Source organism: Antrostomus carolinensis, unplaced genomic scaffold (genome assembly GCF_000700745.2).
Source record: "Antrostomus carolinensis isolate BGI_N321 unplaced genomic scaffold, ASM70074v2 scaffold4718, whole genome shotgun sequence".
Classification (NCBI taxonomy): domain Eukaryota; kingdom Metazoa; phylum Chordata; class Aves; order Caprimulgiformes; family Caprimulgidae; genus Antrostomus; species Antrostomus carolinensis.
In genome coordinates, this window is record NW_010333539.1 from 46,809 (window position 1) to 60,726 (window position 13,918).

The 13,918-nt window shown below is 44.6% G+C and overlaps 1 protein-coding gene across 1 annotated transcript; it reads right to left on the minus strand.

Moving 5' to 3' along the window:
• Positions 1–357: 357 nt before the first annotated feature.
• On the minus strand, positions 358–13,583 carry CXCL12 (C-X-C motif chemokine ligand 12). The gene is made up of 6 exons (XM_010173884.2): positions 13,516–13,583; positions 10,670–10,785; positions 9,999–10,116; positions 6,218–6,304; positions 2,441–2,538; positions 358–640 (listed from the first exon to the last, which is right to left on the minus strand). The coding sequence occupies exons 1-6, from the start codon at positions 13,581–13,583 to the stop codon at positions 609–611; spliced, it is 519 nt and encodes a 172-aa protein (XP_010172186.2). The 3' UTR covers positions 358–608.
• Positions 13,584–13,918: the final 335 nt, after the last annotated feature.

Genomic DNA, 13,918 nt, shown 5'->3' on the forward strand with positions numbered 1-13,918 from the left:
TGTCACCAAGGTCTCTCGTCTTCAGAGAAGGGCTTTAGCCCTGTAGCCCTGAGTTTAATCCCACACCCCAAATACCTATAAATGCCACCATTTTCATCCATGTCTGATGCTTTTTAGCCTTCCTATGTTCCTGGTCTCAATGACTTCTGGAGGCAAGGAATTCCTCCACTACTTAAACAACATAATTGCACAGTACAGTTCATGTCCTTCTAGGTTTAAAACTCCAGGAGATTTGCATGAACCAAAACATAGTTAAATAAAGCAGGACCTCTACATTGCAAAGGAAATATAATATTATATAATAACATAGGGTTAGTTTAAATTCATTATCTGCCCTCAGTGCTAGGTAATAAATCAACCTGTATAAAAACATATTTTTCTCAAATAGTTACATCTTAGTCTATAAAAATAGCACTGTGAAAGCAAGCCAATTTGTGCAAAAAAAAAAAAATCAAACCACAAAAAACCCCTCCCCCCAAACAAAAAAAACCCCTTCGGAAATGCATGAAGCGTTGCTTTTGTGCTGCATGATAACAGTGAAATGTATTCATTCCCTAATACTGGTTATCTGCTCTCTGGCTCCTACAGTAAGAAATCCTGTAGACGGCTTACAATGCTTGCCTCTTACATCTTGAACCTCCTGTTGATGAAGAACAGAGTGAAACACTATTAAGGTTTATTTCAGTTGCAAAAGCTTTGATATCAGGCCTAGTCAAACAGCAAATCTGTGTCTGGACTAACCCAAAGGCATTTCTTTTGCAGCCCCTCCAACCAGTATTAGCCAAACATTTAGGGAGAAGTTCTCCACAAGGAGCTACTGGGACCCAGCAGGGCAAACCCCACAATGGGAGTTATTTTGGGTAGGTTGTGCTCATCACAGTTAGTAAGGTGTTCAGAGCTAACATAGGAAGAAGGCTGGCTAGGAAGCTTATTCTGGACTTGAAGCCAGAGCAAAGAATTATTGGTGGGCAAGGAGACTTGGCAAAATAAAACAGCAGGAAAAGGAGGGATTAATCATTTGTGAGCAGCTCCATTAGTGGAGCAAGTGGGACTGGGAATGCCTCCTCTACCTGCCCCTACCCCACAGCTCTGCTGCAGATCATGGACTGCAGCTCTGCAGGGTTCCAGTCTCTGTGAGGGTGGAGGAACAAAGAGGACAGCCCATGTTTTGCTCCTGTTGGAGACCAGATGCCTCCAAGTGTGCTGCCCAGCCAGGAGCCATCCCCATGGCCTCCCTGCTCTGGGACCTCACCTGCGGCGAGCAGCTGGGTAGCACCTCACAGCTTGTGGTGACCAGCTACCCAGTGAAGGTGGGGTGACAGGGAGGGAGAGCAACCACATGCTGCACAGTACATGTGTGAAGCATTAAGTGCAGAGGTAGGGAGCTCAGGGCAGGAGGCAGACAAATCGAGTCTCCCATGCTCAGTATGAGCATGAGCATGGGGCCCAGTGGGAGTGGTGGGTATCACAGCAAAGTGCAAGTGTATTGTGAGCGGGGTTCGCTCAGAACAAGGAGCCAGTCTGTGGTGGTGGCCTCCAGGTTTTGGATGAAGTGACCCCTACGCCTGCTCCAGGCTGATCTGCCTTTTGCAATCTAGATGAGGTCACGAAGGCTGAGTTGCAAGTGTCAGAGGGTAAACACCAAGTATTCAAAAAACTTGATGTCCCAGCATGTCTTGTCTAGCCTTACAGGATCAGAACAAACATTCCTTTCAATCCCTGCTGGAAAACTAAGACTGTGTGACCACAGCCAGAGACAGTTGTGACTACTCTCAATGAAGGTAGCCTTGGAAAACTCATCCAGGCATAAAGAGGATGACCAAGCCATGAGCAAAATTTTCCTCTTTGAAGATATCTTTTCCAATACCCCACACCGGTAACCCTACTTCCTTTGGTGCAGAAAGGCAGGACATGCCATTGTGGTTGGAAAAAAAACAACTGGGACATTCAGAGCATTGGCACATGTAACACTGTTTTCTGGGACTTGCCTAGCATCTCCCATAGGAGAGGTGTCAACCAGTCACCAACGCACCAAATCATGTTGTCACCATCCAGTGCTGCATTTGTCATTAAAAACACCAGTGACAAATTCACAGCTGTTATTTATAGTTTAACTCTGGCAATTTGGTATTGGAGGAATACAACCATCTAAAAGAAATAGGGTTTCCAAACCTTTACCCTGTTTTTTTACTTTGGCTTTGCTTCAGGGTTATTTTGGCCCCTTTGGGTGTCCATTTTTCCAAAATGGGAAAATTTTCCCACCTCTGCTGTGGCTGAACTTTCCCCCTGTTTTAAGAGTTTTATCTATATAATACTCCTATGCAGGGAGGGTATAGATGTTATCCTCAACAAATATGGGGCCAAGGTCACATAGGATGGTCAGTGGAAGAGCAGGGACTTGAACCTGAGGTATCCCAGCTCAAAAACTAATGTCTCCTACCATTCTTTCTCCCTGGAGACTTTAGTGGTGTTGCACGGGAAGGGCAGAGTGGGCCCCGTTTCTTCTGTTGCTTTTTTTTATGAGTGCGATGACGTGGTCTAAATTAAAAGAAAAATACAAAAAGACTGCCATAAATTATCCATATACAAAGGCCTTATTCACATTTATCCTATGGTTCCTTCACATCTTGCTGGCAGGGTGCAAATGATGATAACATCCCCTTTCATATACCCTCTGTCTCAGAAGAATGCTAGGCAAATGAAAGTGTCAGGTGACAGGACATTTGCAAATTCTGAGGCTAGAACAATTTTCCCCAAAAACACCAAAGCCTCCCCAAATGCCTGACAGAATTTTTCAGCCAGGAGCCTCATTATCCACACCATTGTACTCCTAAGGTACAATGAAAGCAGAGGGGGGCTGGATTTCTGTCTTCCCACCCAGCACTCCCACTGACATCAACAAGAACCAATGGCTAATCTATGGGATTTGTGGGCATTCGGTGCCTTAAAACAAGGTTGTAATGACAGTCACCTACATTGTCCCCCACTGTGTGGGGCATTCACCCAGCACATGCTTGGTGGAGTACCAGGAGGCACTTGTTTTGGCGTCTAGTACTTCAGCCCTTATTTACAAATGAGGTCAGAAATTAGCAAGAGCTGCCACACCAGGGTTTACAAGCATTGTATAGGAAGGCAGCAGTAGGGCTTGGCTCCCATCACAGCCAGCCCCTAGAAGCTGGGAGTTTCCTTTCTCCCAGCAGACTCAAGGGAAAGGTTTTTCCTGTTTGACTTTGTTGTCTTCTCCAGATCCATCAGCTCTCTCATCTGTGCCAGCACCAGCTGCTGAGCTTAATGGACTCCAGCACCTTGGACTGAGGGAAGTTCTGAGACGGGACTACATTAACATGACAGTGGACAACCTGGTCTCTCTTTATTTTGGGCTCTCTTAATTCTGCAAGGGCCTGATTTTGCATATCCTTGAAGGAAGGGAGAAGGGAAAGGCAGTCAATGTACTGTAAATGATGACTGGGATTGCCTGGAAGTGATAAAGGATTTGTTAGCTATTTCAAGAAAGAACTGATTTGCCCCTTGTCTATAAAATGGATGAATGTTGAATGATGTTGGCCACAGCAGAATGATTTTTAAAGCCAGTTAAGGAATTTGGATTCCTGATAGCCTGAATGTATTTTACTGATGTCTCGTGTGTATATTACATGTAGATGTGATGAATATAAAGCAGTAATAAAGGCTAAGCAGAATTAGCGAGCAAAATAATTCCCTACTGAAAACGATCTCTGGTTTCACAATCAATTGTATTGGACTACTATATTCTGTGAACTTTTCCTTGCCCTTAGCTGCAGGTTACAACACAGAAGATATTATAGTATTGAAGCACTGGTATAGATTAAGATGTCTTGACAGTTTGGATTTTACTTAAGCAATTACAAGAGCCCTTTCTACAAAACGTATTGATTTTATTCCAGAAAAATAAATTCCCATGTACAGTTGGGTTTTCATAACATGAAACAATTAGCCATTTTATTGCTAGTGCATATAGGGTAATGTCACATTTCATACAAGTACAAGTGAAAAAATATAATATATGGCTGATTGAAACTGATAGCTACATTAACATTTATAGATCTATATAGATTTATTTTACAAGCTGTTAGTAGTTTAGAGGGATATCGGTGTTTTAAACTACCAACATTCATATGGCTCCAATTCAAATATATGAATTGTTTGATGCGCTATAAATATATTCCAAAGTACATTTCATTGAAGAAGTCAAAGCTGTGCACTAAAATATATCAAAAACATGCCTTGTGAAAATGCTACAGACAGAGCCCTGACTGTCTGTGGAGCATGAAAATGCCACTGGTGCTAGCATCTCTAGTTGGAAAATGAAAACAATGCCATGATTACAGGATTAGGTGATGGAGATATACGCTTTCTGTCATCTGATTTCATAGAGCTGGGACTAAATTCTCTTCTGTTACTCAATGAAAACCAGGATGAAATCCACCAAATTATCAGAATTGCTTCTGGATTAGTGTTAGGTAAATAAAACCCAGAATCTGGCTGGAGATCAGGCATGGGCTCACTGGTTTCAGAAGAACTGGCCCCAGATCTTCACTAGTAGAAGTGAGAGCAGAACATGTTCTAGCTGAGTGGTTCCCCTAAGTCAGGCAGGCAGGATCTGAGTACATAATCACATTTGCCCAACCCTACAAACTTAAGTGACTCCTAAGTTTTAGGTCATAAGACCTTGGGACAGCATCAAGGGCTTTGATGGACAGCAAACAGAAATTTAGGCAGCGGCTTGAGGATTTTCCCAAGCTGAAAAACAAAGTAGCTCAAGCCCCTTAGGATAGTCAGCATGGGTCACATCCTGCTCTTAGGTTCAATTGTGCCTGAATCCAAAGCCATCCTGGCAGCATTAACCTGGATTACCTCTACAGAGAATTTTCCTAAAGGACAAGAGGGCTGAGTGCTGGCAGCAAGGAAGGCACTGAGCATTGGATGAGATGGGAAGAGCTGTCAGCGCTGGAATCACAGTCAGTTTGCTAGCTGGCTTCCTTCCCTCCTTCTCACTCTTGGCCCCAGTATGGTCCCAAAAGGGCCACATGGAGGAATCTCTCTACTTCTGGTAGCATTTTTCCACTCGATTATTGTGAAAACAAAGGGGAACTAAGACTTTTGGTTTTTAACGCTACCTCTTGTTTGGCAGATGCGTTTACAAAGCAAACAGTGGAGGGCATTCAGCTACCTGTACTGCCTCACATCTGCCCTGGGGCTGTACCCTTCCCCACATCTCTCCAAGAATGCATTGCTTTTGCAAATGACTGGATTCCAGCCCTGCCTTTACCCTACAGATGCAGGGGGTGGGGGCAAGGCTCAGCATGGTTACAGCGAGGTTACTGAGGGGTGGGAATGTGGTGGTACCCATGGGAGGGATACTGAGTGCACAGGTAGGCTTGCGGGCCAAAATGCTGCTGCTGGATCAACCGCAGACCAGGGCTCTGGGCAAGCAAAGAAATGCTTGGTACCATCACTTGTCTCATCTTCCATCCCAGAAAGGCTGGAACCCTCCCCTCCAACTCAGCATGGAAATGTCCTCTGTGCTGCTCTTGCTCACCATAAAATTGAACTGAGGTTGGCTGGGTCCACCTCAGAGTAGCCATGATCACCCACTTTCAAGAGGAATAAAAATAGATTTTAAAAGTCTAAATTTGCCAAGTAGGGCTGGTTTTCCCCAGCCTTATGGGAGAGCCTTACTTATGGCAGCGCATCTCGCCTTGGCCAATATTAATAGCACTCCACACTGGCCAGCAGAAAAATAGTTTTCAGCGCCAAGACCCCCTAGGCCTCAGCCACCTGTGCAAACAGACCCCCAGTGTAACATGGAGAAGGGGCTCCAAAGAAACTGGAACAATATAGATTCTGAAGTAATTGTAGTTCGGCTTGGGGAAGAGGGGGCATAGAGGAAGCATTTTCCTTGGGAGAACGGCTTTTTTAAAAAGAGGATGAGTTGGGGACCCCAGAACAGATTCATTAGGACAGATTTTGCCTCAAACCCTGGCAAAACTCTTAGTTTAACACTTAGGATATACTAAAGCTGTTGTTTTAATACAGACTAGGTCAACTCCAAACCCATCTTCAAAACAATATCTGATTCCAAGAATACTTTGTCCACATGGTAAAAGCCAGCCCTTAATGTTCTACCCTTTCATAAATTGGGTTGTTAGCTGTTAAGTCCATTTGTCTCTTGCCTTACTTGTTTAAAGCTTTCTCCAGATATTCCTGGATCCACTTTAACTTGGGATCAATGCACACTTGCTTGCTGTTGCTCTTGAGCCTGGCACTGCCAAAGGAAAAAAGTCAGAGTGAGTCTAGTGTGCAATGCTCCTCAGCCCACCCCCACCACCCACCCCTGGAAGCCTTATTTTCCTTGGGTGTCAGTGCTGCTTTCAGTTAACTCATGAAGTGGATGGGTTATCCCTGCCATCCTTGAAGCACCTATTATAAATATCCCTGGTTTCAAAGCACTGGTACCATCTGTCTCCTCTGATGCTGGGGACAGACTTTTTAGCAGGGCCTGTAGTGACAGGTAATGATTTTAAACAAAAAGAGGGTAGATTTAGACTAGATGTAAGGAAGACATTTTTTTACACTGAGGGTGGTGAAACACTGGAGCAGGGTGCCCAGAGAGGTGGTAGATGCCCCATCCCTGGAAACATTCAAGGTCGGGTTGGATGGGGCTCTGAGCAATCTGATCTAGTTGAAGATGTCCCTGCTCACTGCAGGGATTGGACTAGATGGCCTTTAAAAGTCCCTTCTAACCAAAACCGTTCTATAATTCTACGCTGATTCTTGTGGTCTGTACTGGGATGCGTGTGGGGGTGGGACAGATACAGAATTTGAATCTAAGTCTTCCAATTCATACTTGGGTTATTATAAATTCAGTGCCTACAACAGCTAAATTCCATATGGAAATACTGACATGGTAAATATAGGTCATTTTTTGCAAAGAATTAATTAAGAATAGCTTTCAGGTTCAACCCAAAACTGAAATTTCTCATGTTTTGAGGACAGACACCAAGCCACACCTCTTGGATGTTCTGAAAGGATCTGGTCACTTGTTAGCTTTTTGTTTTATACAAAACTGAACTAACAGGTTGCAGGCAGGAAGACAACTGGAAGTACCACAGTGCCAGCGGCAAGTTTTCCCCCCTGTATTCACTCAGCACTGGAAGCAAAAGCAGAAATCTCCTGAGGGGTTTCTCCTGGATGTCCAAGCTGCACTTACTGCACCAGACTGTTTAGCCAATTTGAATTCCCTGTTGCTTTGGCATTTGGCCTATCTGCATCTTTCATACAGAAGCAGTACAAATAGCTTTTCACCCGCATCAGCAGGTCTCACCCTCCAGGGATCTCAGGGCCTCCTGAGAGTGCTGTGATCTCCCACGTTCCCTGAAGCATCCTGTCTCTACCCCAGCTGCTCAGAAATTTCCCCTTACACAGCCTGCCTGCCATGCAAAAGTGCCAAGAACAGCAATTTCATGGAAATGCCCATAGGAGGAAGTTCAGTACTTGTTCAAGCACTTTGCTGGATGGAAGCCAAAATGTTCCCTGCTTTATAAAATGAAATCTGCAGAATATAAAACTATGGCGTAAGAAATAACAGGTCAAAAAGGCTCCTTGGTCTGAAGTTATGCAACAACACAGATGTAACATAAACACATTGAAGATCCAGCTTTGCAAACCCTGCACCAGTAAAGAGATGAATGGGCCTAATTCATATTTCCCTTACAGCAGTGCCAAGCTGGAGTATTTCCAGCGAAGTGATACCAACAGAGAGTAAGAATGGATTTGCTGATGTTAGCAATGCCTGGGAACTCTTGAGCTGGCCTCGCAGGGTACAGAACCAAAAGCACACGTAACCAGCCTCCAGCCACATGCAATGCAATTCCTCTCACCTAATATTAAGACATTTATTTTTTTTAAACATTTGTTTCTCAGCCTGTCAGGCCGTGCTCCTTGTACAGTCACAGCAGAAACCTAGGCAACTGTATGCAGTGTTAATCTGAACAACCCATTGCATGCTAAAAATGCCTGTTTCCCTGTACTGAAAGGCAGGGAATTTAGGGTGGGTTTTGTAGAAATAGACATACACAGGGCAGGTTTCTGGATTTGCAGAGATGACTTCAAATAGAACCAAAGACAAAAGCCTGCTCTTAGGCTTTTTGTGCAGGTACAAGTGCCCTCAACCATAAAGGGGAATCTACTTGTGCAAAAAAATACATAATCTTTCCTTGAAATTATGTGATTTCACTGAGATTCGCTATTCCTGAAAACAGTAGTTTTCAAGTTACTTACACCTTCACTATGTAACACATATCCACTAAATTCAGAGTGTGCTTAAAACCATCAAGATGAGAAATGTGTATGTTAGTTTTGATTCCATTTCAGCTTCTGTTTCAATAAAGACCTACTTTGAACTTAACAATGTTTCAGGGGTATTTGGAGGTAAGTTTTTAAGTACCTTACTTTTTAAAGTAACAAAAAGATGGTGAACTATACTTTCATCTGTTCTCTGTGCCACTAAATCATATTGCAAACAAACACATTTGGGTCAAGAATGGACAAGAACATGAGTTGTTTGTGTTTCTGCATTTCATGTTCTTAACTGTCTCTAATGTCTATGATCATACGTTAATTGAGAGATAAATGTATACTCTATCCTGTCTTAAATGCCTGTCATTTTCTTGAAGCTACTCCAGAAAATTCCAAATTCACTACAAAAGCCTTAGCACTGGGACCCTTATGACAACCACTGACAGTCCCAGAGCACAAATCCATGCACTCCTGCATTTTGGATGCTTGCCTGCAAAATTGTTTATAGGTAGAGATCAGAGTTAGTCACAGCTGGTTTTGCCATTTCTGTGAAAGGAAATTATTTCTCATCTGAGGCTTACATTTTTCTCACTGTCCTCCACCAAATCCTAAGGCAGAAGCACACATGAGAAAATGTGTATGATTTACTCAAAGTGGTTTAAAAAAGAAAAAAAAAGAATAAAAACTCTTTCATGAATGGATACATGCTTTTCAATATATCTCTACATTCCTGAGAAATCTCATGAAACCACATCAGTTTTCTGAAGGCAGAAATGTTTTTGATGACAAAGAATAGATTTTTACAGCATTTAAGTTGCAACTGGAAGAGCTCAATGTGGATCGAAGACAGAACTAGTGATGGGAGCACTGAACAGAAACCCTGTCCAGTCACTGAGACCCTCTTACAGAGGTCAACAGAAGTTGATGGTAGCAGGGCTCCCTTGAAAGGAAAAGATGAATGCTAACTTTTCTCTTCTAAAGATCTTGAATTTTGGAAGATGAGGGAGGCAGTCACCCATGAACAAATGAACCAAAAAGATCTTCCCAAAAACAAACACACACACAAATCTACAACCCCATTTTTCCTGAAAATCAGTGTTTCTTTTTCTGCAAAAATGAAGAGGTTATTTCCCACCAGCTCTGTCCTGCTGTGATTTGTGATTTACCACAGCTAGTCACTGCCTGGTAAGTGTGTCCCTAGATCAGGCCAGCACATGTTTAGGGTCTGTACCTCCTGTGGAAGCTACACAAAATCCAGGAACTCATTTTGCTTGTTTAGCTACTCTCTTGTTTAGCAGAAGTGGAGCATTAGAAGACTCAGACCATGGTAAAGTTTTTTTCCTCAAGGTATGAAGCTCTATATCCAAGGCAATGGACAGCCTGCCTGACATCCCTGCTCACACACCCATGGGGAAACATGACATGGGATCACATAGTCACAGGGAGATCACAGAGGTAGAACACAGCTGGGAAGCATCTAGTTGGGGTCCTTTGTGCAGGGTGAAGCTGGGTCCAGCTGTATCTGACACATGGGGTGAAGACATAGAAATCATGGCATGAGACACACACTGAACTGCAGCCACCAAAGCAGGAACCAGCTCTGTGACCTTTCTTTTTGACACCTGAGATTTGCACCCAGCTGAAAAGAGCAAGAGACTTACACAATCTGAAGTGAGCAGTTGGGTGTGGAGAGGATTTTGAGGTGCTTAATGTTGGCTCTGGCCACGTTGCTCTCGTAGAATCGACAAGGGCATCGGTAAGTCAGGCTGACAGGTTTCTCTGTGGGACATGGGGAGAGAAAGGACACGTTACTCCCTCTTGCTCCCAGTCAGCAGCACAGATACACAGACCAGGGCTGACAGAAACTCCCTCCAACTATGCAGGTGAAAAAAAAAAAAAAAAGCAGTAGAAAAGCTGTAGCTTTGGGAGAGCATTTGCCCACAGCTCACAGCACAATCCTTTTACCTCAGTACCCAGCCTTTCAATAATGGTGCATGGGATTTTGGAAGACAAAAGAAGAGGGAGAGAAAATGGAGATAAGTAAAGAAGAAGAGATTAGAATAAGGAGCCGATCCATTGTGCAGGGATGCTCCTGGTAATTAGACAAGATAAAGGCCAAAAGAGGGGGCACTTGTCCTCAGTGTTGTTCTTGTCAAATGATTTTGACCCGAGGCCAAATTAGAAGGTAGCCTGAAGAAAGCGATGAATTCCAAAGAGTTCAGATCAAAACGGCTCGACTCAGGTGCAGGCTTTTCACGGGGGACTTACAGGCTACAGAAAAGCCCAGAGTCTTTCAGGCTTTCCCAGGGCCCAGCGGCTGACCTTTCCCCACTACAGACAACCTTTACTCCCAGCCGAGATACTCCTACCAGGAGGTGCGACTCGGAGATGCGAGATCGCAGTGGATGCACAGGAGAGATACAGAACGGAGTCTTTTGAACTGCCAGCCTGTGGCAAAGTAACGGCAGTGGAGGAGACAGTTACCAGGCAGTGTGCTCTCCATAGATTAATCAGGGACCACCAGACTGGATGAGATGAGAGTCTTGTCACTGGCATCACTAGGGACAGAATTAAATTTAGCCCCCTAGGCTAAGAATCGGCAATGAATATGCATGCAGAACTGAGAAAAGCAGCCTGCCTCTCACCACAGCCTCTGCTGCAGCCCTTCTGCTACCTGATTTCTCCATGGGAGAACTTAATTACTGGCAACCGAGCACACATAAATAAGGCCCTTACTCTGTGTGGAAGTTTCAAAGCTCCACACACGCTAAAACACAAACACAGAAGCCTTGCCTGAAAGTCTAGAAGGAGCTGCCTAAGATTTGAAACAATTTCCCATTGGAGCAATTTTCAGCCTCTGGGAGGAATTAAATTCTTACACTAACCTGTAAGGTGTGGGTCATGCTGTAGATGGTCAGATCTGTATCTGACAGGGCTTAAATCCCACATGGCCATCTGCTGCCCTGTTTATTTAGCCACACAGGAGCACTGATAGAATCCAAACCCAGCTCCCTTAAAGGCGGATGGAGAGCTAAAGAGGAGGAAAAGGCTTGGAATCCCTAAACTGCCCTCTAGGAAGGTGAGAAAAGACGCAGCTTTTCAAAGCACAGCTGATCTGTGTATATTTCACATTTACCAACGCCTTTCTCTAGCACATATAACCACAGACAAGACGGTGAAATTACTCTGTCCTCAGGAGGGAAAACCATTTCTTCCAAGTGCCTCTACCAAGAGATGACCTAGAATCAGATCCCACAGGCAGACGGGCAGACAGAGGAATTCATCAGTGGGAGCAGAGTTCCTCTAGATTTATACCAGGATCTGGACTAAAGTTAACAAAACTGGAGGACTTTTTCTCTCAGATTTATGGTAATCCAAACAGTGATATCATCTATGAGTTAACAAAATTGGAGGAGAAGCTCCCATCTGCAGGGGGAGGAGGAAAGAGGCGGCTGCAGGGTGAGCCTCTCCAACATGCACTAGACTAGTGCTAATGTGGGAGGGAGGGAGAAAGGCACTAGGATTTCCCACTGCAAAACTGTGCCTGATAGCTACACATCAGTGAGTTTAAAGGCAGGCTAAAATTGAACGCAGTCATACAAAAGTGCTCAGCACAGCTGCAGTGGAAGTATCTCTGCAAGCTTGTACGAGTCAAGTTTAAGCAAGCTTTACCCTAAACAACATGCAAGAGATGAACTGTTCAGATCTACAATTTAAGAATGCAATCCTTTCCTCTCTTGAGACCTTCCATCCCATCCCACTTGAAATCAGGAGCAGAGAAAGTTTAACCATAGCTAACATCTGTGAGTCCCAAAGTTGTTTCCTGCCCAAGAAAGGGCATCCAGCACAGCAAGGCAGAGGGGAAGCCCCAACATTTGGTGTTCTGTCACCCCAGTGCAAGGTGGAATGACAATCCCCCTCCCAGCACAAGAATCCCTTTGGTGTTTCTGTGTCACTTGCTTGGTGATCAGCATCAGGCACTGAGCACCAGGGAGCAGCAGCATGGGCACTGACCAGGTCAGCTCTTGGCATCACTAACAGGGAACCAGTATCTACCGCCACTGCTGCTCCAGCATGCTGGCTCTGAGAACTCCGCTTTGGATCAATCTGCTCTCAGCAATGCTGAAGATCTAACACGTGAACCTCTATCATCCTAAAGCAGGAGGGGGAAGGGGCCATCTGGGGATATAATTTGGGAAGGGGACGTTTCTGGTTTTACTCTGAGGCTGACAAACATCTTCCTTGTCTCATTCAAAATTTGAAACAAATTGTTCCATGCACAGCAGAGCTGACTATGCCAGTTATTCTACAGATTTGTACTGCAGGAGTTAATGCTCTGTGGGTACTGTGATGTCTAATAAACACTGAGCAGAAGCTGAAGCCATTCTCTCAGTAGGACAAATTAGTATTTAATTATTTACCATTAATTGCACTGTTACATGAAAACACCAGTTTTCACGAAACTGATAGTACATAAAACTTTTCAGACTTTTAACTGTCTGGCACATTTGGTTAAAATCAGTGAATACAGTCAAGTAGTTACAGAAGAGCCAGACGCTGTTCAGACATCTCAGCGTCATTCCTTCAGCCTTATTTCCTCAGACAAGAAGGAAAAGAGAACATATCTCTTGGTCTCAACTAGAAGTGTTCAATGGATTCTTGGTTTTGGGTGGTTTAGGTTTTTTAAAAGTAATAAATAGTTTTACTGTTTTCTAACTCAAAGCTGAGTTTTGCTGGCTCTGAACACCCTCTTTTGCTGGCAAATTCTCTTTAGAGACAAAGTGCTCACAAAAATCTCCCTCACAGAGCAGCCATTTACCAAGAGTGGATGATACCTTTTTCACTGCATAGTGATCTGCCTTGCCTCACCCACACTGGAACTGGACAGCAAGGGAGCAAGTGAGTTGCCAGTTCTGTGAAGTTACCATCTGTAACTTGCTGTGCCGGCTGGTAAGCCCTGGGCCCTTGAATGGAGAGGGAAGCTATATCCAGGCACCAACGGATAAAACATTTCATAGAAGCACCATTTTACTTCTGTTCATCCAAGGGTGCATTTGTCAGTATCAGGAGAGGGTTGACAACTTTTTAGGACTAGAACAGCTCCATTTCCCAGGAGAATGAGGCTCTGATAGGCAGATACAGCTTTACCAGGGTGGCTAGGAAGAATTCAGAGCTCACCTGCCCTCCAGGACAAGGTAGCCCTGCAAGTCCTCATCTGGATCTGGTTTGAGAGCACTATACGACATGCAAAGAAGTAGGCAAAAAACTTTCACTCTCATGGCTGCAAGCCGGTGGGGTGTCTCTCCTTACACTTTTTCTCCAACCCTTTAAAGCCGTTTCCTTACTCAGGTAGCCAGGTCCCGGCACGTTTACCTGCCATAAAGATACCGGCTGCCGTTTGCTGCCAGCTAAGGAGCGCGGCCGGGCAGAGAGCAAAGCGGGGTGCAGCCGGGCAGCTCTGCCAGCCCCGGCCCTGTGGGAAGGGAGTGGGAGAGTCCCGGAGCCCCCGTTCCCGCTCCTCCCGCCCGGACTGCAAGCCCGGTGCGGGCCGGCAGCGGTCCCTTAGCTCGCTCCAGACCCC

Coding starts and splice junctions, on each gene's coding strand:
- CXCL12 (XM_010173884.2), bottom strand. CDS start 13,583: ATGTCGTATAGTGCTCTCAAACCAGATCCAGATGAGGACTTGCAGGGC. Junction 10,786..13,515: donor TACCTTGTCCTGGAGGGCAG/GTGAGCTCTGAA, acceptor ACTTTGCCACAG/GCTGGCAGTTCAAAAGACTC. Junction 10,117..10,669: donor GGGAGTAAAGGTTGTCTGTA/GTGGGGAAAGGT, acceptor CATGTCCCACAG/AGAAACCTGTCAGCCTGACT.